At 36.5% G+C, this 21,280-nt stretch overlaps 2 protein-coding genes across 3 annotated transcripts; both read right to left on the bottom strand.

The window, feature by feature from the left end:
* Window positions 1-215: 215 nt before the first annotated feature.
* Window positions 216-4,880, bottom strand: adcyap1a (adenylate cyclase activating polypeptide 1a; the record flags this gene model as incomplete). Of its 2 annotated transcripts, XM_079410464.1 has the most annotated exons (7): window positions 216-636; window positions 1,768-1,861; window positions 2,292-2,426; window positions 3,323-3,427; window positions 3,679-3,813; window positions 4,271-4,357; window positions 4,601-4,880. In XM_079410464.1, the coding sequence occupies 6 exons, from the start codon at window positions 4,354-4,356 to the stop codon at window positions 628-630; spliced, it is 564 nt and encodes a 187-aa protein (XP_079266590.1). The 2 variants fall into 2 exon arrangements, with proteins under 2 accessions (XP_079266590.1, XP_079266591.1); XM_079410465.1 differs by lacking the exons at window positions 216-636; window positions 1,768-1,861; window positions 4,601-4,880 and having other exon boundaries at window positions 2,243-2,426; window positions 4,271-4,356.
* Window positions 4,881-8,654: 3,774 nt separating this feature from the next.
* On the bottom strand, window positions 8,655-17,001 carry tyms (thymidylate synthetase). Its single transcript, XM_079416523.1, has 7 exons — window positions 16,732-17,001; window positions 14,088-14,161; window positions 13,556-13,730; window positions 11,782-11,883; window positions 11,007-11,182; window positions 10,557-10,628; window positions 8,655-10,183 (listed from the first exon to the last, which is right to left on the bottom strand). Exons 1-7 carry the CDS (start codon window positions 16,931-16,933, stop codon window positions 10,046-10,048), a joined length of 939 nt encoding a protein of 312 aa, XP_079272649.1. The 5' UTR covers window positions 16,934-17,001; the 3' UTR covers window positions 8,655-10,045.
* Between the last annotated feature and the right edge of the window lie 4,279 nt (window positions 17,002-21,280).

The raw sequence follows: 21,280 nt of genomic DNA, 5'->3' as shown, positions 1-21,280 counted from the left end.
TTTAAATAATCTGACATCACACATTTTCTGAATTTGATATTTATTGAAGGCATATCACGTTTTGTTTGTGAAGACGTGATCTTTCTAAAGGTTTACATTACCTGCAGGTGTGTTATATTTATTGTACATGTATTTATGATCCAAGGGTGTTTATTTGTGTTATTGGGGACTTTATTTTCTTCATAATCATCAAAGATTAGACGAAATTGTTGTTTACAAAAATTTATTGATACAAATCTTACAACACAGGTTTTTTTTTTTTGGGTTGTTTTGTTTCTTACACATATAATGGTGCCCTTGTGTGGCTCCCATGGGTTATTGTACTAACGATCAACACAAGATTTATCTTAATGTCTTAATGTAAGTAAGGCTTTGGGCACTATCAGTCTCTGCACACAAAATGAATTTCAAGGCTGAGAATGTTTAATAAATGCTGTACAGATTGCTACAACACACTATGCATAGAGAAGTTAAATCGAATAACCGGAAAGCCGTTATGTTATGTGAGAAATAGGAGATGTGTGGGCAGGTGATTGCAGCATTTGGAGGGCCACTAATGTGCCATCTGAAATTGGTGGCCATTTAAAGATGAAGCAAAGGCACCCAAGCCGCTAGCTGCCTCCTGTGTCACAAAGCCTGCAGGAGAATGCAGAATTAAACACAGATTGATTTCACATGTTCACCCTTTTACACGCACACTCACTCTAATATGCATATGAAAACATGTACATCTACTAACAAGCTTAAGCATATATAACACTGCCAACAACTGTGATGCAAGTTGGAAGAATGCTTTTAACAGCTGATTTTACCTCAAAACATATTGTCTTTTATTTAATCTTTTGCAATATTATTTGTCTTGCATGCACAAAGGGATTATTACATAATACATCTATTGTGTGTCACACCCAACTCGTCTAACAATGACCTATACTGATACTTATAACCACACAGATGTGACAGAAAAGTTTAAGATGTAGAGACACACGTCTCCATTGATTAACTGCTTTATGGTCATAGACAAAGAACAAACATTTGACACTGATGCGAGAGGTGGGCAATGTGAGAAAGATAGAAAATTGTGAAAAAAATAACAACGAAAGAAACATTTATATGTCCGAACCACTGTAATCAAGTCGAATACACATGCATTCATAGATGGATTTCAGTTTTTCTTGTTTGTGAGATTTCAAAGGGGAGCAATTGCATGCTATAAGAGAAAAGCAGGAAGGACAGGACAGTGTTTCAAAAAGAGTCATCTGTGTGAATCAGAGTGTTTGAAGATGCAGTTTTAATTAACATTAATATGCACAATAAATGCCAGTTCAGTTCACACTAAAAATGATAACTATAAAAATAAATTTGATGATAATTTAATATCCACAATGCTTTAAATGCTCACGCTGGCCAAAGTCAGGTTGATTCTGATTGGCTGTCAAAGTTTTTATTGTTCATCAGCTGAAAAAAAAAAAAAAAAAAGCATTCTTAAAGTGATTCCAGCAATTGGACTTCCATATTCACAAAGAACTGGAAATTAATAAACCTTTATAGTTACAGCTTTTGTCATAGTTATTGTCCGTGGTGTGAACGGGTCTCAAGGAGCTCTTTTTTCCGGAAAGGTTTGTGCAAGAAAAGAAAACGTGTTGAATGGCTTGTGAGATTTAAGCCATAGATGACAGTGGGAAGAGCTTGACGTGAGTAAAAGCATGGAAGAGATGAGAGAGACCCCTCAGAAAAGCACTATGGCATTGAGCCTTAGAAACTCACCGGGAATTCAGGAGGCAACTGTCTCAGCAAATCGAACAAAAATGCCACAATCTCATCGTCTTGTAGAAATTGGTGCAAATCTAAGTCTTCAGGGCTGTTGTAAATAAAAAAAACTTCTTTCTTAATGTCAGGAGGAAAAGAAGGACGGTATCATTCAATGTAGTCATTGTCTTTGAGATTATTTATTTACTCATATTCAGACTGATGTAGGTTTATAGATATTGAAACAAACATGAATGAATAAATAAATAGCATTGTTAGTATCGGTAAAACTAAACGACTGGTCCACAAGGAAGATCGTTGCATTGGCAGGTGCTTCAGTACAAAAGAAAAACAATATTATTATCAAAATGTTCGTTTTAATGTCTTTACTTAATACATAAATACATGTTTATAAAGGACACATCTTCATAGTAGTCTTTGTAAAGACTAACTTGCTCCAAAAGCTGTACATGATAGACGCATTTGAAAAAGGCTACAAATAGGCAAGCCGCCGTCCTTTGCTTCTATATCTCTGTCTATACCTTTTGCCAAGGACTGTGGCCAGATACTTCTTTACGGCCATTTGCTTCCGGTAGTGACTGTAGCTGTCCGTGAAAACCCCGTCCGAGTGACGCTTTGAGAGCGGCTCATTGTCGTCCTCCATCATGCTTCCTCCTCTGCGTTAGAGAAAAAGGACAAAGCATTCTAGAACCCAGGATATTACAGAAACAGTCGACACTGACTGCGAAAATAGAGCCCTGTCTCATGAAAATGCGTATCAATAGCACGTTTTTTTTTTTTTTGAATGCTATTTATACGCAAAAACTGAATTTGGTGTATGCATGATTGATGTGCATATAATATGCAGTTTTTGCGTGCATGTAATACGCACTTTACGCGTACATATAGGCCTAATACGCACCTACCCCACAACCCTAAACCTATGCAAGCCGAAGTCAATTTTTTTGCATGTAGCCTAAATAATACACCACATTGAAACAGAAAATCGTGCCATTGAAACACACATTCATAAGATCCGGTTAGAATAAAAGTCAAATGTTTTGGATTTAAGTGTGCATATTTTAATAAATAATCTAGTTGTCGATTAAAACATTTTTTAATTTAGGAATATTTCGGATATAAATACGTCCTAGGATAGTCCTATATAAATTATAATAAGTTGTGTGGAAAGTTACATGGCTATTCACACAGAATGCTTTAATTTGGTCTGTTTCACTAAATTTTGGGGATCAGTCGCGCCTTGCAATTCTTTTAGTCACTCTGATTAGACTTCGGTTTGAAAAAAATATACTAATTTCACATTTAAAAACTTCGCGGGAGTTCTGCATTCCATTCGTTGCGCTCCATCGAACGCTTTTTAAAGCGAGAACGCGTTTCTGTGTGAACGCCCCCTTGTTTTCCCCCGTATTCTTCCACAGAGTGTTAACAACCGGACATATAAAGTTGATATAGCGTTTTTTAATAGCACGGTCAAAAGTTGTAAGTGAAGTAACTACTGCTTAGGATGAGAGAGCGAAGAAGAGAGATGGAGAGAAAGGCATACTGTTCTTACCCCACGCGTTTTGCCATCAGAGTATGCAGGTATTTCCGCGCTGATAGCTGACCAAGCGCTTTCCTGTAGGCTTTATTAAACATCCCGTCAGCGTGCCTTTCCATCCTGGGGGACAAAATGACATTAAGATTGTGGTGCTCAGCTTGAGCTAATATAATGCAACTGACCTCATTTGTAAAAGCCTATCACTCAGTCGTTTTCAAACACTATCTTTGCTGTTTGGCAAAACTCAGTTATTTGTGCAAACGTCTTTAAACAAGCCAATGGCTCGATTTTGTCTTAGCAAGCAGACCAATGCAACCAGAGGAATCACGTGTTGGGAATGCTTAGAAAAGAAGAAAGAAGGAGGCAATCACCTTTTCGATGGAGTACTATAAAAGGTGTATGCGTCCTGAGAAACTGAAGGAGAGCTTCTAATGGAGATCTGGTCTCTGTCAAAGGTTAGATCTGTTAATGAGTTTCCCTCCTCGTCAAATCCTGCAGTCTCCATTCTGTAACAACACGTGAAGTAATTTCATTCGCAAGTATTAACTGTGAAGTAAGGTGACAGCTCTATTTAAATGCATGCTATTGCAGCCTATAACAACAAAATAGTAAATATATTTCTGTAAAAATTGCTTTAAAGTTTTGTCCTACAAATATTTTGTGGAAATTGTGTTCTTGCTTTGGGACACGTGATAGATTTTTTTTGTGTATATTACACTTTATTAAAATTTATTAAAATTATTTACGATCATAATAAAATCACGTTATAAAATTAAATCAATTGTATTTTCTAAAGCGCGTTCACACTTTTGTTCTTTCAAATCGTTCTTGTTTCTTATTATTTCATACGGTCAACAAAAAAGACACCTGTTCAAATGTTTGTGATCGGACACTTGTCAATAAAACGCTTAAACGCTTTAATAGTGTAATTGGCCAAATCCAGATGGTTTCAGGTCTCTGTACCTGTAACTCAACGGAGAACACACGATGCATTGCACGAGCAGCCCGTAGATGAGAAGAGCAAGAGTCGTTTTGCTGCTGGTCATCATTCTGTATCAGATAAACATATAAATTAGAACACAGAGAAATCATTAGAACTTTAATTCTTCAACGTTCCAAATTGTATCGTTCCTTTGTCCCTCTATTAGTTTAATGGCAGTATCAACTACAACTGCTCCAAACAAATATGTACTCTCAAAACAGCCTACTTTTATCTCCAAACAGCCTACTTTTATGTCAAACCCGAATTATTATACACAGAATACCGGTCTCTTCCAGCAGTGGTTCACTTACCTTCTGCAGCGAACGAATGCGTTCTGGTAGAGACTGCAACTACAATCGAAATCTCTCTCTCTCTCTCTCTCTTTAAACTTTTCTGTGCGTCACTTTGTTATCCTTATGAGCACAGAACGGGTTTTTTTCTTAGATCTCTGTAATGACAGTCGAACGGATATGAAACGAGTTATCATTTGTCTTCATCTCTCATTATAGCATCGCGAGTTTTATTCTTGGAGCCCTTTCTTCTGGACCCTTTTCACTCCCCACTTTAGAGACTGTGTCTACGTCATCCTCCCTTATTATGGAGAGATCATGTACTTTTCCTTCCTCCAGACACAAGCACATGTGGAGTTTCCGGGGACTTTCCATAGACATAATGATTTTTATACTGTACAAACTGTATATTCTGCCCCCCCCCCCCCCCTTATAGAAAACGTTATGCATTTTTACATTAAAAAGTAGTGTAAGTTGTTTTTCTCATGGGGACCAATAAATGTCCCCGCAAGATCAAATAAAATTTGGGGCATTACTGATTCTTGTGGGGCGTTCTTAGGATTTTCATTTCATATATACATTTTATATTCATCTATAGTGCATATAAATAATTTAAATTCTGTTTAATATCAATTAATGATAGGGGCGCAGGGTAACAGGTTAATATCAGTTTATATTTACGTAGGATTCAAAATAAAATAAAAAAATACAGATGATTTGAATGGATGGTTCACCCAAAAATGAAAATCCTCTCATTAATTATTCACCCTCATGTCGTTCCAACCTCGTAAGACCTTCGTTCATCTTCAGAACACAAATTAAGATATTTTTGATGAATGCCGAGAGCTTTCTGATCCTCCCATAGACAGCAAGGGTCCGAACACGATCAAGGCTCAGAAAGGTACCAAAAACTTTGGCAAAGTAGTCCATGTGACGTCAGTGGTTCAATCGGAATTTTATGAAGCCACGAGAATATTTTTTGTGTGCAAAGAAAACAAAACAAACGACTTTATTCAACAATTAATCTCCTCCGCGTCACCCTATAGCGCCATTTTGGAGAGTATCCACTGACCGTAAACAACGTATGCTGTTCTGTGTCGGCGAGATTGAGAGTAAAAGTGGGCGTTTCTGACTTTTTGGGTGTTTTCAAACTGCTGGGTGCTTCTAAATCATGCAGTCAAAATGATCCCCCTTACTTAACCCCACCCCTAAACCTACCGTCTCTATGACGTCAGCCAATCAGGTAACATGGTCTAAAAACACCCTGATGGTAACTCTCATTACTTTCCTGCAAAGGCCTATACTTGGTGTACGCTGACACATACGTTGTTTACGTTCAGATCACGCACATACGTTGTGATACTCTCCAAATGGCGCCAGGGTAACGTGGAGATGAATTGTATTTTTTGCTCACTAAAACTATTCTCGTAACTTCATAAAATTCCAATTGAACCACTGACGTCACATGGACTACTTTGCCAAAGTTGTTGGTACCTTTCTGGGCCTTGAACGTGTAAGGACCCTTGCTGTCTATGGGAGGACCAGAAAGCTCTTGGAATTCATCAAAAATATCTTCATTTGTGTTCCGAAGGTGAACGATGAGCTTACGGGTTTGGAACGACATGAATAATTAATGACAGAATTTTCATTTTTTGGATGAATTTACCCTTTAAGGATTATGCACTTTATAATACACTTTAGAGTCATTAAAGTGGATGATGGATTTAGCTTGCATAACAGCTTTTTAACATATTGGTAGGCTTGTGTATTTTTTTAACATATGTTTCCTAAAACTGTCAAACTTGTGAGTAAGACCCTCTGTTGAATGTCCAGGTAACCAAAACGGTCATATTTTAAGGTCCAACTCTTACTATTAACTAAGACTTTTGCCTCAATCTCCTAATTTCCTGCTTATTAATAGTTAGTAAGATAGTTGTTAAAGTGAAGTCACTACCATTTCCCTGCTATTTTCATGAACCGCACACTTAAAGAGGAGAGATGCGCCTCTCAGGCGTGATTAAATATGGGATTATTAACTTATTTCATCGTTATTTTGTTTTCAATACGATACCGATACTTTTAAAGGCCAGTATCGCCGATATCGGATACTTCTAAACTGAATTTTAAATTATGAAATGTATTACATTTTTTAATTACTAAGAGTAAAATGGGTAATGATATTGCAACTTATTAGGTTATATTTTTGTTTACACGTGGTTAAAATATGTTTACTGTAGTGATAACCATGGAAATCTACAAACAGAAATAGCTGAACTACAGTCACTTCAGTAAAATCATGGTTCCTTTTCATAAGAGACCAGGCTGTTGCATGCATAAAATGAACCTTTTTATTCTGACAGTGTATGATTTATATTAACATTACAAAATAGAACATGATCAACATGCACTTTTAACTTTCAATTTTAATAAATGAGTTTATTGTTAAGTAACTCTAACATGTTTTTTCTGTTCCCAAAAACATCAATGCTTTCCTATGATACTTCTGGGAAACACAGCCCTGTTTGAATGCACTGTCAGAAGTCAGAAGATTGATTGTTTCTGTCTTGCAACATTTGCATGTGTTCAGATGAGCAGGAGAGGAGACAAGAGGTCGGGTTTTAATGGACGTCGGAGGAGAGACAAACAGCTTATCACTTAAGTAAATCGGCACCTAGGCTAATCAGATTTGCAAATAAAAATTCATTTTGGATTTATCTACCTTTGGAGTTAACACCGGAAAGAGCTATTTTAATTGCCTCTTGCAGTCGAGGGAGTAATTAAAAATGGAGCCATCAAGTCGGACAGTTCATGCCGTGGTGACGCTCTTGTGGTGTTTGCTTTATTTATCGCAGAAGATGTGGATTTAGATGCAATATTTGTCAAATACAGGCTACACACGTTTCAGACGTTTACATGTAGCAGCAGAAAGTCAGTATTTTTTGTACTGCTTAATACAGCGCAAATCCGAAATACTGTATATATTTGGAAATGGCAGGGATGCTTTTATATACCCATACAAAACATGTTGTAAGATCCCATTAATGGATGGAAACATTATTTCTAGATGTTCTCTAAATGTTCAAAACGTTCTGTTTCTTTAGATGTTTTAAAACACAGAGGGAACGTTCCATTATCATTTCGTAAACGTTGTGGGAACGTTACATTTGAATGTTTTCGGAACTTTTTGAAAGAATTAGTAAGTTGTAACGTTTAAATAGGCTATAGTGTCAAACTAAAACATTTCAGGAAACTCAACACTCAATGAACGATGTAGCATTAGCTAATGTTTTGAGGATGTTATTAAAGACCAGATAACTTTGAACAAATGTTCTATTAACGTTACTGTTGGTTTGATAGTCCACCTAACACATTCTAGGCAACTATCCTACATTTCAACCAGGAGTCATTAGAGTATTAGTGGATGTCTGCTCAATATCTGCAAACACTCATGGTCCCCCAACACACATACTGACTACGTACATAGTCTATTAATACTTTAATGAAAGTTGACATATTGCAAAGTTAGTAGAATGTCTAAAGTAGACTATCAAATAAAGTGTAACCCATTAATTTAGCGTGAACCTTGCCAGAACATTAGACAAAGTAAACCTCTAAGGCCAGCCCTAAATAAGCACACACAAACACACACACACACACACACACACAGATATGTTGCTTATAGTTAATTATACTGCATCAGACAATGTCAGTCATAACCCATCCAGTTGCAATAACCCGTATTTGCTTTGAACATATGTCTCTGTTTGACTTAATTAGTAAAATATGCTTGTGTCTGTGCTCTTTATGAGGCAAATATGACATTTATTTTGTGCATCAGGAAGTGTGCACAACATGCTTAAGCAAATAATGGTGTAATTTTGTTCAAATTAAAAGGATATTTGGACCATTAACCTCTCCATTCTCTTGGTTTCACACATCCCTGTGCTTAAATATCATTCAAAATTAGTAAAAGTAATACTAATCATCTAAAATTAAAAACTATTTACATTTACTGTAACACATTTACAGACCCGACGGTGGGATTCAATGCAACAAAAGTCAAGTCAATATATTTAGCGCTATAGTTTAATTATTTGATATGTGGATAAAATTGTACAATACATAGCAGTTTGATTTCCTGTCGAGCCTTGGTTATGTGTATCATTGCCTCTGTTAAACGATGCATAAAAATGACAGGATCCACGATTCTGGTCATTCTGGTAGCCCACTTTAATTGAAAATTAATTTAAAGTCATGCCATAATTTTTACTCAAAATACGTAATACAAAATATCTTGTGACTGTCTATTGAAAATTATGGATTATAGCACCATTCAAAGCTTTAAAACCTGACAGATAGCCAATGACAAGATGATAAAATCAGGCTGATTATGTTTCTTGGCACTCTAGCTGCTGCATTTTGAATCTGAAGCTTATTTAACAAGCCTGCATGGCGTCTACTTAATTCATTACAATTATCTAGTCTTAGGGTCATGAATGCATGAATTCATTTTTCAGCATCAGAAACAGACAGAATGTGTCTTAGTTTAACATTTCTTAGCTGGAAAAAAGCTGTTGTGCAAACATTGGAAATATGATTTGCCAGAAGTCAGTACATCATTCATTAAAAACACCATTCAAATTAGGCAACGCACTTGGTCAGGTCATAGTTTTCACTTTTACTTGTGTGAAGTAGCAGTGGCAAGGGTCTGAAGTCAACTTGTCAGACAGTATTTTGGTACTGAATGACTCCTTTTTCTTTTTCTCCTATCAGTAAGTTCATCTGTTCATTTGAATGTGCATGACATCTTAAATATATAGTATAATGGTAAAAGCCAAAAGGGGGCAGCAAAGGAGAGGTATTAAAAAAAAAAAAAACCTCAAGTGATCCATCTAACAGTTAAAACAGTTGACATTTATATTTTTCATAAAGCTCCCTTTAATCACAATTAATAGTTATGGTTTTAAATGTTTTACATTTTTTAAACCAAAACAACCTAAGTACCATCTAACATGACACAAGAGTGAAAAGTGTGAACACTGACCAACAACTTATTCAGGTGTTTGTTCTTCGTGGCTGGCGCGTGTTTGGTTTCTATGATAAGCATAATTAGATATTAACAAAAATCATTTGCTGAGCACATTTTGTTCTGTTGCTCTGCTCTGAAGCAGTTGCTCAAGATTATATTTAAAGTCAAGGCTGCGTCTGATTTTTGCAGGATGACATTCATAGACAAAGCCTTATCTGGAACAGATGATGTTTGGACCAAACAACAAACTGGGTTCTCAAATACTGACTAAGACAAATGGTGCTTTGATATTTAAGCCACATCAGATTTCACTTCAAATTAAACAATTAGGCTGGTTATTATAACTGACAACAGATGTTATGTTTATTTATAAACATTGTGACTAATCCCATTAGTATATTTTTAAACATGTAAAAAAAATATTATTATTATAAGGTCTAAACAGCCATTTGCATTTTGATTGCAGGATGGGGATCGTAGTCATAGATCTCAAAATCCTCTGCCTGGAAATCATCAACTCGTTCAACTTTGCGTTTGATCCTGAGCTTGGGGAACGGACGCGGCTCTCGCTGAATCTGTGGGTACAGGACATGTGTTAGAAACAATATTTATTTTGGAATTGTATGTGGACAGTATTTATGGGTGAAGGTGATAAGTCTAAAGGTCTTTGCACTCCAAGTTAGAAATTCTCGTCCAAAGTGTTCACGTTAAAAAATAAAACCTCATGTTGTGTCAATCATGTTTACACACTGCCTCCGAATGTTTCATCCGTCATAATAAAAATTTGGATCAGGTTCGATTTTCTGCATTTTTACAATTTGTAACAAGCATTTTGATGGGAAAGGATGATGAATACGATCTCAGACTCAGTGTGCAAGGAACTGAACACCTACAGAAATACCTGTACAATTATGCATAGTTTAATTTGATTGAATTTATGCAACCTACCTGCTCTTTCAACGGCTCAATGTGATTGGTGTAGATGTGGGCATCGCCTATTGTGTGCACAAAATCCCCAGGCTACAATAATAAAACAAAAATTATAATAAAAGATTAATACAAAATATATTCAAAGAGTTCTAGTTTGGTTAGTCCATGAAAAAAAAAAAAAAAAAAAAAAAAAAAAAAAAAAGCATGATTGTAGATTTCACAACCTCTGAAATTAAACCATAAGCACAAATAACTCTCATTCCACTTAAACTAAAACCAGACAGATATATAATGGATAATATTTTATTTTATTGATTAGGTACACAAACCTCAAATTTCCTTATTAAAGTCTAATAAACCCCTCATAACACAGCTGTCTAGATTACTTGTTTTTGTCAATTGCAGGATTCTGCTGTAAATTGTTTCTGTATAATTACAGCACACCTTATGATTGTGAAATGTGTTCACCTTGAGTCCAGTGATGTGGGAAATCATGTAGGTCAGGAGTGCGTAGCTGGCGATGTTGAATGGCACACCCAGACCGATATCGCCAGAGCGTTGGTACAGCTGACACGACAGCTCACCGTCTGACACGTAAAACTGACACAACGCATGGCACGGGGGCAGCGCCATCAGAGGGAGATCTGCCAATAAAACTCATTTGTCATCATGCAGAAATGTTTAAGCTGTGATACTGGAGTGCACGTGCTTTTTTTTTATTAACAAAAACTATTTAAATACACTTTAATTTCTTTAAATATATTTTATATAATTTATACTTAATAGTTTTCAGTATTTTGAAATACAATTGAAATACAGCTAAAATAAAATATTACTTGAAAAACTCTTTATTTTAAAGTGCTAAAATTGCTAAAACTAAATTGCTATTGTTCTTAAAATGAAAAACTTAATTGTATATGGAAATTGAAATAAAATATAAATTAGATGAAAAGCTTACTTTTTTAAATTTTAAAGAACCTATTCATTGCCATTTAAGTGAAATTACTGAACCTCCACATAAGAGGCTGAGAAAAATGCTCATTTTAAAAGAAAATTTTAAATAGCACTTAGAAGCTTTTGCATCTGAACTGTTAATATTTAAACTAATCAAAATGACAAAAGCATGCAACAAAATTCCTAATATGAAAACTAAAAGTAGCAAACAAATAAAAGGCAATCCAAAACATTAATAAATATCATCATAATACTAAAGTAACACTGCTGGAGGGTTATGAATCGAGACCTTTGGGATTCCAAGCGCACATGATGATCCTCCGGTCTTCTGGGTTTGACTTGATGGCGTCAATCACTTTCTGTAACTGGTCAACACCTTGCCCAGAGTAATCTTTATGGAGACAAGAAATCGTAGATAAGATTAGACACAAAGTCCTACCATCAGGGTTCTAGACTTTAGACTGTAGACTCATTTGCGACAATTTTGAGAATGTGCGAGTCAAAATATGACGTGGTCGCATTTGTGCGAGTGCATGGTCTGCGCTGCTCCAAAGCGTCTGCTCCGTGCTGCAGAGCCGGGGCACATTGTAGCAGGACTCGGGTGTAGAGCCTGGTTTATACTCTCCGCGTCAGTACGAGTGCAAATGTGCATGTAGCGTACGACAAAAATGACACTCATATCGAGGAAATGACAGACAGAGGATTTGGTTTTCACACTAAAATAAAGTAAAAGACCGCTTCTTAAACCAGAGAAGGTGAACATGTCACCGACAGCCAGTTTAGTTTTACTTTTCTTTTTGTTTTCATTTTAAAAAGCTCATCTTTGCCGTTTACCTCACATTACGCTATGGAGGCTCTCTTTAATTTTGTGTATTATTTATTTGATTCCTCAGTGTTTGCTAAACATGCTGTAATTTATTAGTCGGTATATAATACAGCATGTGATGTGTCCCATGCCATGCCTCGTCTTATTCGTTTTTGTTAATAAATGTTACGCAAGCTAGTTTGTCGTTATAGCCTACTGTTTTATTGTTGCTGTGCTTTTTAATTAAGAATAACAGTGAATCAATCTTGTGTTTTAGTCTTATAGGCGTATAGAGGAGCAAAACAGACAATTATCTTTTCTTGTAAAACGTGACACCAAGAAAGTGAAAAGTGAAAGCATCCAAAGTCTAGCTTATAACACAGCAAAAGTGTAATTCCCATTAACAAAATTTAAATCACATAATAGGCTACTGATGAAAAAGAACGGGTTGAACGCTGAACACTCGTTACCATAAAACTACTGATAAAAGTTCATCAGCATGCATTGATTAATCCCATGCTGAAGCAAAAAAAAAAAAAGTGCTCCAAATGATGTGCTCATGCGACTAACTGAGAAAATTAGTCGCAAAAGAGCGACCAGTGGGAAGAATGAGTCTAGAGCAGTGGTTTTCAAACCCTGGGTCGTGAAACTTAAATGAGTCACCAGGATGATTTAAGGAAAACGTATGTAACCAAGTTCAAGACTCAGGAAAGAAGCAACTAAATAAACAACAAAACTAAAGTAACCAGCAGCCGCCTCAGGTCAGAATCAAATGTGTATTTGGGCTCTGTTTTTGCAGCGTTGTACATTGTAGCAAATCAGAGACATATCTGTTGATTTCTATAACGCAATGGCCAATCAGAGGAGCTTTAGTGAGTCAGAATCCACTCACCGCTCAGAAAACAAGTGTTCTTGTTCAGTCCACAGTTCTGGAAGCTCGCGAAGTGAATCCTCTTATTATAATGAACAAGTGTAAATAAGAGATTAAGTGTGCTGTGTTGACAGATTCATTGATTATAGCGGAATTAAGAGATCGCGATAAACTGAAATGAGTGACAGCTTAAGGAAGCGCACTTTGCGTGCTTTCTTTGCTGTATATAGCCTATTCTCCATTCAGAATTTGAATAAAAGTTGTTTCTCATGCTGCTAAGAGGACCAATGTGGCTTACTTGCATCAATTTAAAAAAGGTCGCTCTAAAAGTAAATCCCTGCTATCATGCGCCATGTCCACTGCCTGTATATAAAGAAGCACAGTTACCAGCGTGCATGTCTTTGTATTCAGCTCCAAAGTGCCTCCACTGAAAGCCATACACCGGACCCAGATCTCCTTCCTCCCGATCGCTAAAGCCGTTCTTATCCAGAAACTCCCTGGAGCCGTTCGCATCCCAGATTCTCACACCCTTCTCTGACAGCTCTTTGGCATTGGTTGAACCCTAAACTCAATAGAAAAAAAATGCAACTAATTCAATAAAAATGCAAAATGGATAAAAACTTCTTGATAGGGATGTAACGAATCACTCAACTCACAATTTGATTAAATTCTCACGATTTTTTTACAAAATGAGACATTATACAGTAAATGAAAAGTTGTCCTTTTATTAGGCTATTGCTGCACGTTTCTTTGTGAAATTGATAAAACTAAATTTTAAAACAAATCAAATATGTAAGTTACAGAAAATTTAGCCCGATTTTCAACCGGCTCGCGGTTAATCGTTACATCCCTACTTCTGGAGCATATAGAAAAAGCTGTATACAGAAAATATAACAAATAGTATGGGATATTCTCCTACCTTGATAAACCACAGCAGCTCCTCCAATATGCCTTTCCAGAAAACCCTTTTGGTCGTCAACAAAGGAAACTGATCTGTGAACGCATTTGTAATTATAGTTTAGTACCATTTCAACATTAGAGGCAGTTGATTTTTAACTTCAAACTGTTGCTTCCGGCTAAAATACGAGACTTCTATCCATAACATTGTTTCTCCAGTGAAAAAGTGCTCTTGTCTGAATCAGGAGAGAAATATGCATGGACCAAGCACTGTTTACAAGCCACAACAGTGTTTTTAATGTGAGAGGACAACCGTGATGGACTATTTCACTGGAGAAAATGTTGTTATGGATTACAGACTCGTATTTTAGCCAGAAGCAACAGTTTGATGTTAAAATGCTTAAATGGTGGATTAGTCTCTTACAAACATGAAGCTTTTGGCTAAATGATGGACTTGTGGATTATTGTGATGTTTTTATCAGCTGTTTGGACTCTTATTCTGACGGCACCCATTCACTGCAGAGGATCCATTGGTGAGCAAGTGCTGCAATGCTATATTTCTCCAAATCTGATGAAGAAACACAATCTCATCCTAATCTTGGATGGCCTGAGGGTGAGCACATTTTCAGCAATTTTCATTTTTGGTTGAACTATTCCTTTAAGACAGACTTAATCTACTAATATCATTCAAACGAGTCAGCATTCACAAACAAATGCTTTTTCAAGACTTTCATTTCTTCATACTACCAAGAATGCAGAGCCGTTAAGAAACAGGAACTTAGGAATGCGGAAGTAAAGTGTGTCATGGAGCAGCCGATGGTTCCAAACAACCGATAGTTCCAAACAACCGATAGTTCCAAACAACCGATGGTTCCAAACAACCGATGGTTCCAGCATTGAAGCCTATTCATATCAGTGATTCAAGCACACTCGCCAGAAATGAGGAAATTACACATTTTTTTGCCATTTTAACGAAATCTGACCAGTAGTTGTATTTTATGAAACGCCTTATAGTTAATGTTTAGTTCTAGACAATAGGCAGTATATGCTATATTTGCAGTTAGATAACGTGAGAAACACCTTAATAGCGATCATAACCAGATGCTAGTTGTTTCATGTCTTTCTGTAATCTTTCTCTCCCTGAAGGATGTCAGATGAGTTTAAAGACTGCCAAGGAACACAATTTGCCCTCTCCCTGGATATATATAATAAAATATTTTGATGGATACAGTTGGTTGCCTTTTTTATTTTGAAGTATTTGCAAAACATAAATTTAAATGTTTTTCATTCACATTTAGTAGACGCTTTTATCCAAAGCAACTTACAATGTAGAAGCAAACAGACCAACGAAAGAGCAACACAATACAAGTCTCAGTCTAGCACGGTTCACATAGCAATGACTATTTGTTTTTTAAATCAATATAAATAGAATAGGTAAGTGCTAGTATTAATTGGTCAGATGGTGGCGAAAATGATGTCTTTAGATGTTTTTTTTTTTTGAAAATGGCTAAAACCATTTCTAGCATTCATTGAGATTCACTTGCATACGCATATTGTATCTTATATTTTAAAACACAAAGTCATGCCTCAAGTCTCCAATCTTTATTAAGCAGTTTACACTAAAGAAATGTAACTGCTTTATCCTGCGTGTTTTTACTCCTCCATAGTTAAACAAGAAAAACCCATTTCCATTAAACTCCACAGACAAAATGCTACTATCAGTGTATTAAACGAATTAATCAATGGAGGTTTTGTGTTAATATTTGCCGGGAAATGCTGCAAGTATAACCGCTGTTGTCGTCTGACCCGATTAATCCCATTCAAACCACGTGACCGCGCGGCGCGTTCCATGAACCACGTGACCGCGCGGCGGCGAAATCAAAGTGTGCCGCAACTCTTGTTTCTCAGCGGCTCTGCAAGAAACCACATCTTATCTTGTTCATCTTTTTATACTCGACACAAAACACAAGTGACATTTGTTTCACGTTTGCGGTGTTATCCGGTTCCCGTGAAACTAGGTGCCTTGAACTGTTCGTGCAGCTGTTGTTGCAAACTAAGTTGCTAAAGAAAGGTCGATTTGTTGCTAAAAGTTGCTCATTTTTATTTGTTCAGAATTGGCAAATATTTAATTTCGTCTGACTCTTATCCAGCATCGTATTAATTGAAAAAAAAAAAAAAAAAAAAAGTCACGACGCAAAATTATCACTGCATCAAATCTTAGCAAAAAAAATAATATTTTTATATATAATAATAGGACACGGTCTACTATGTTAATATGAAGGAATGATTTGTTACAGTGGATAATAAATACATTTAATAGTACCTTACACTGTATTAACTGATCAACAATCGCAGGTACAAGCTACTAACAAATCGTGTCATAAATAAACAATTTTTCAGTTATTATTATTATTAAATTGGACAATTGCACAAAGCAGCTGCTAGACATGTTTGGTTTCCTCTTATCTAATTTAGATGGAATATATATATATATATATATATATATATATATATATATATATATATATATATATATATATATATATATATATATATATATATATATATATATATTATCGTTCGAGTCATTTAAATTTAAGTTTTAAAGTTGCTAGGGTAGTCTGAGAAGTTTGTAAGTTTATGAAGTTAGTAGTTTAGTGCCGGACCTCTGAGGCTGAATCTGGCCTGCGTCCCGAACACAGACAGCACTCCGGTCCCGGTTCGGTCGCCTTTCCTCGAGCCGTTCTGCAGAATAAACTCGATCAGACTCAAGTATCCGCGCTCGTCGCAGAACAGAGAAAAGTCCTTTCTTCCTCTTGCATCCTCTGAGGAAAATCCATTTGTCAGTTCCACCGCGGTGCCGGACATCTTCGTCTGCTAAAGATTATATGATGTAATTCCCGCCAAACTGTTCGTCTTTTCTTCTTCTAGTTCTTGTGCGGGTTTCAGACAGAAGCTGTCTCAGCGCCACCTGCCGAGCTGGAGTCTGTAAAATCATTTCTCCGCCTCTTTGAGTAGAATTTTAATTTCTCTTTTCCATCCAGTTTTGATAATAAAAGTTATTTTCTCTCTAAATTTACTTTATATTTTCTACATTTATAAGCCTATTTGACCTAATAACCGTCTTGCTCAAATAATTTCTTCTCTTCTGTTTCTATTTCTACATTGTTTTTGTCTTTAATTACATTTTTGAATATTGCAGTAACCCGTTCTCTACCTTTATTATCTGTAGGCCTATCCCAAATCTGAATTATTTAATTGAATTTGAAGTATATGCCTTATTTTTTTCAAGGGAATCTCTATTTTGTCATCATTTGTCAGCGTATTGTTTATTTAATGTAATTCCATCTAAATGCTTTGGTTACATAATGTTCATACTCCTGGCAGTTGTAGAAAGATTTTGCAGTCATATCCAATACACAAGTGCTAGTTTAGTTAAAGTAAATCTATTTCATTACTTTCTACCAATAGTGCATTAATTGGAGTAGTTTTCATTGCCCAAGTGTTAAAACTCTGTGCTGCATTTCTCTAAATTTGATTTGGTTGTAGCGCCATCAGATATCTACAATCTATCATAGATCCTTTCCGCTCCCTATTCAAAACCTTACATCATCAGGTTTAGCATTTTTACAGTTTGTTTCCAACTACGGAAGTTCTAAGCGGCCATGCATTATTATAATTTTTCTGTCTTGTTTTCTCGTGATCTCGACATAACGAAAGTTGTTTTGTCGCTATCACGACTTGATTTTCTCTGTGTATTCGGCATGAGAAAATGCTATAGAAGCAGCATCATCGCAGCATCATGGATGATCATATTCGCTTTTACTTTGATCAGGGTCTCACTCAATCTGAAATAATAAAAATAAAAATATGGTATAAGTACCATCCCAAATATTGAAGGTGTTGTGTGTGTGACCGACTACATTGATCCATGATAGAATACTTGTCATGCATATTCATACTCGGACATTTTAGCTCTGTGTCTGTCAGTGATTGACGACTTACACATAAGTGTTCGACACTTGAGAAGGAGGCTGTCGGGTCTCCAACTTTATCGTCGAAGACAATATAGCGACCCTGATTTTCTCACTATAGCTACAATTACGTCGTGAGAAAACAGTTTTTAGGTTGAGATCAACAACTTTCGTTATGTCCAGATAACCACAAAACAAATTTCGTTATGTCGAGATCACGAGAAAATTAAGTCGTGATAACGATAAAACAAATTTCATTATGTCGAGATCACGAGAAAATTAAGTCGTGATGACGACAAAACAAATTTCGTTATGTCGAGATCACGAGAAAATTAAGTCGTGATGACGACAAAACAAATTTCGTTATGTCGAGATCACGAGAAAATTAAGTCGTGATAACGACAAAACAAATTTCGTTATGTCGAGATCACGAGAAAATTAAGTCGTGATGACGACAAAACAAATTTCGTTATGTCGAGATCACGAGAAAATTAAGTCGTGATAACGACAAAACAAATTTCGTTATGTCGAGATCACGAGAAAATTAAGTCGTGATAACGACAAAACAAATTTCATTATGTCGAGATCACGAGAAAATTAAGTCGTGATGACGACAAAACAAATTTCGTTATGTCGAGATCACGAGAAAATTAAGTCGTGATAACGGCAAAACAAATTTCATTATGTCGAGATCACGAGAAAATTAAGTTGTGATAACGACAAAACAAATTTCGTTATGTCGAGATCACGAGAAAATTAAGTTGTGATAACGACAAAACAAATTTCGTTATGTCGAGATCACGAGAAAATTAAGTCGTGATGACGACAAAACAAATTTCGTTATGTCGAGATCACGAGAAAATTAAGTCGTGATAACGACAAAACAACTTTTGTTATGTCAAGATCACGAGAAAATTAAGTCGTGATAACGACAAAACAAATTTCGTTATGTCGAGATCACGAGAAAATTAAGTCGTGATAACGACAAAACAAATTTCGTTATGTCGAGATCACGAGAAAATTAAGTCGTGATAACGGCAAAACAAATTTCATTATGTCGAGATCACGAGAAAATTAAGTCGTGATAACGACAAAACAAATTTCGTTATGTCGAGATCACGAGAAAATTAAGTCGTGATGATGACAAAACAACTTTCGTTATGTCGAGATCACGAGAAAATTAAGTCATGATAATGACAAAACAACTTTCGTTATGTCCAGATCACGAGAAAATTAAGTCATGATAATGACAAAACAACTTTTGTTATGTCCAGATCACGAGAAAATTAAGTCGTGATGACGACAAAACAACTTTCGTTATGTCGAGATCACGAGAAAATTAAGTCGTGATAACGACAAAACAACTTTTGTTATGTCGAGATCACGAGAAAATTAAGTCATGATAACGACAAAACAACTCGTTATGTCTTGATCACGAGAAAACAAGACAGAAAAATTATAATAATGCATGGCCGCTTAGAACTTCCGTATCCAAGTGTGTTTATCTCCTCCTGGTCTTTTTGGTTTTTCGCTCACGTGTCTGCTGTATGTTCCCTATGAAGTGGACATAACCTTTGACCCGGACACGGCACACCCCTGGCTGCAGCTGTCTGAGGACGGCCGTCAGATGCGTCACCTGGGTACGTGGCAGGACCTGGCCGACACACCGGAGCGCTTTGATAGGGTGGTGAGCGCTCTCAACTGCGAGGGACAGTCCTCGGGACGCCATTACTGGGAGGTGCAGGTGGGCGAGAAGGACGACTGGTACATCGGTGTGGCCTGGGCATCCGTCAGCAGAAAAGGCCGGATTTCGGTGAGCACGGCTCACGGCTACTGGGCTCTAGCCATGAAGAAAGGCCAGATAAAAGTATCTGTTGTATTGCATGCCCATGTGAGCAATTATGACAAGCAAACCAAGCATACAAAACAAATGAATTAGTATAATCCATGTTTACACATTTGAATAACTGTGTGACAATGTGAATAACTGAAAATTTAAATAAACATGTCAATCAGTATTTTACTTATTACACCCATTTCCAATTTAAACTATTAAATAGCAATGCAAAAAGCATCAACATAATTTGTGTTGTTGTTTTACTGGAAATTGGTGTACAATATAAAAAAAGTATAACTTTTGGATGACATTTTGGGAAAACTGGTCAAATTTCAAAGAAGATCAGAATGAATGGTAAAGGATGTGCTTAAAAAAAATGCAATTCAAAATAATGGACGGTCAGTATGGATGACCTTAGACATTGTTCTCCATGTGTTAGAAAATAAGTAAATACAAACATAGAGAGCATAGTCAACATTTTAGATCAAGGATCTTGAGTATTTTCCCAAAACTTCTCGTTGAACCTCAAAGAACTGAATCTTACACTTGACACTTACCATTTTTAGTTTCAGTACACCAAATATCGAAACAAAATACAGCACTATCATCAGACTTAGCTCATCTGTATATATTTTTGATACATTTTCCATTTATCAAACTACTGTATGTGACATTTTGACCAGTAGATAGTGCTGTCATCAATATTATCAAGTTGTTGTCATTATCAAAATGACAACAACATGATAATGTTGTTACAAAATGTTGTTACATGATAATGTTGTTACAAAATGCCATGTTACAAAATGGCGCCGCTGTGTTCGGACACCGTTCGGGCCGCTCCTCTGAGATTTTGCTTTAACTTACTTTTTTACTTACTTTTACTTTCTCTTTTTACACATTTTACATCGGCACTGATCACCTACAACATAGAAACGCTTTTGGACATTGGAAACCGCTACACCAACCTGTTTCTGGACACTTGATCCAGGAATCCTTCATGGCCTCTGGAGATTCTTCGGAACGTGGAGACAAACAATAACCCTCCGAGGCGATGGGGAAACGCGCTGGAATTCGAGAGAGACTCAGGAAAAGGGCTCACTGTCCTCCTCTCCCGAGCATTCTACTCGCAAATGTCCAATCCTTGGAGAATAAGATGGACGATCTTAGAGCCAGGATTAGTTTCCAACAGGACATAAGGGACTCAAATGCAACATCCTTTGTTTGTCAGAAACGTGGCTTTCATCCTTGATCCCGGACACTGCTGTAACGCCCAGTGAGAACTTCTCTGTCTTTCGGACGGACAGAACAGCAGAGGACGGTAAATCCAGGGGTGGAGGAGTGTGTTTCATGATTAACAAGAAATGGTGTGATCCCAGGAATATCTCCATTCTGTCGCGTTCCTGC

The sequence above is a fragment of the Barbus barbus genome, assembly GCF_936440315.1.
Source record: "Barbus barbus genome assembly, chromosome: 1".
NCBI classification, from domain to species: domain Eukaryota; kingdom Metazoa; phylum Chordata; class Actinopteri; order Cypriniformes; family Cyprinidae; genus Barbus; species Barbus barbus.
Note: the sequence above shows the minus strand (reverse complement) of the source record. Positions and strands in the feature narration are given on the sequence as shown.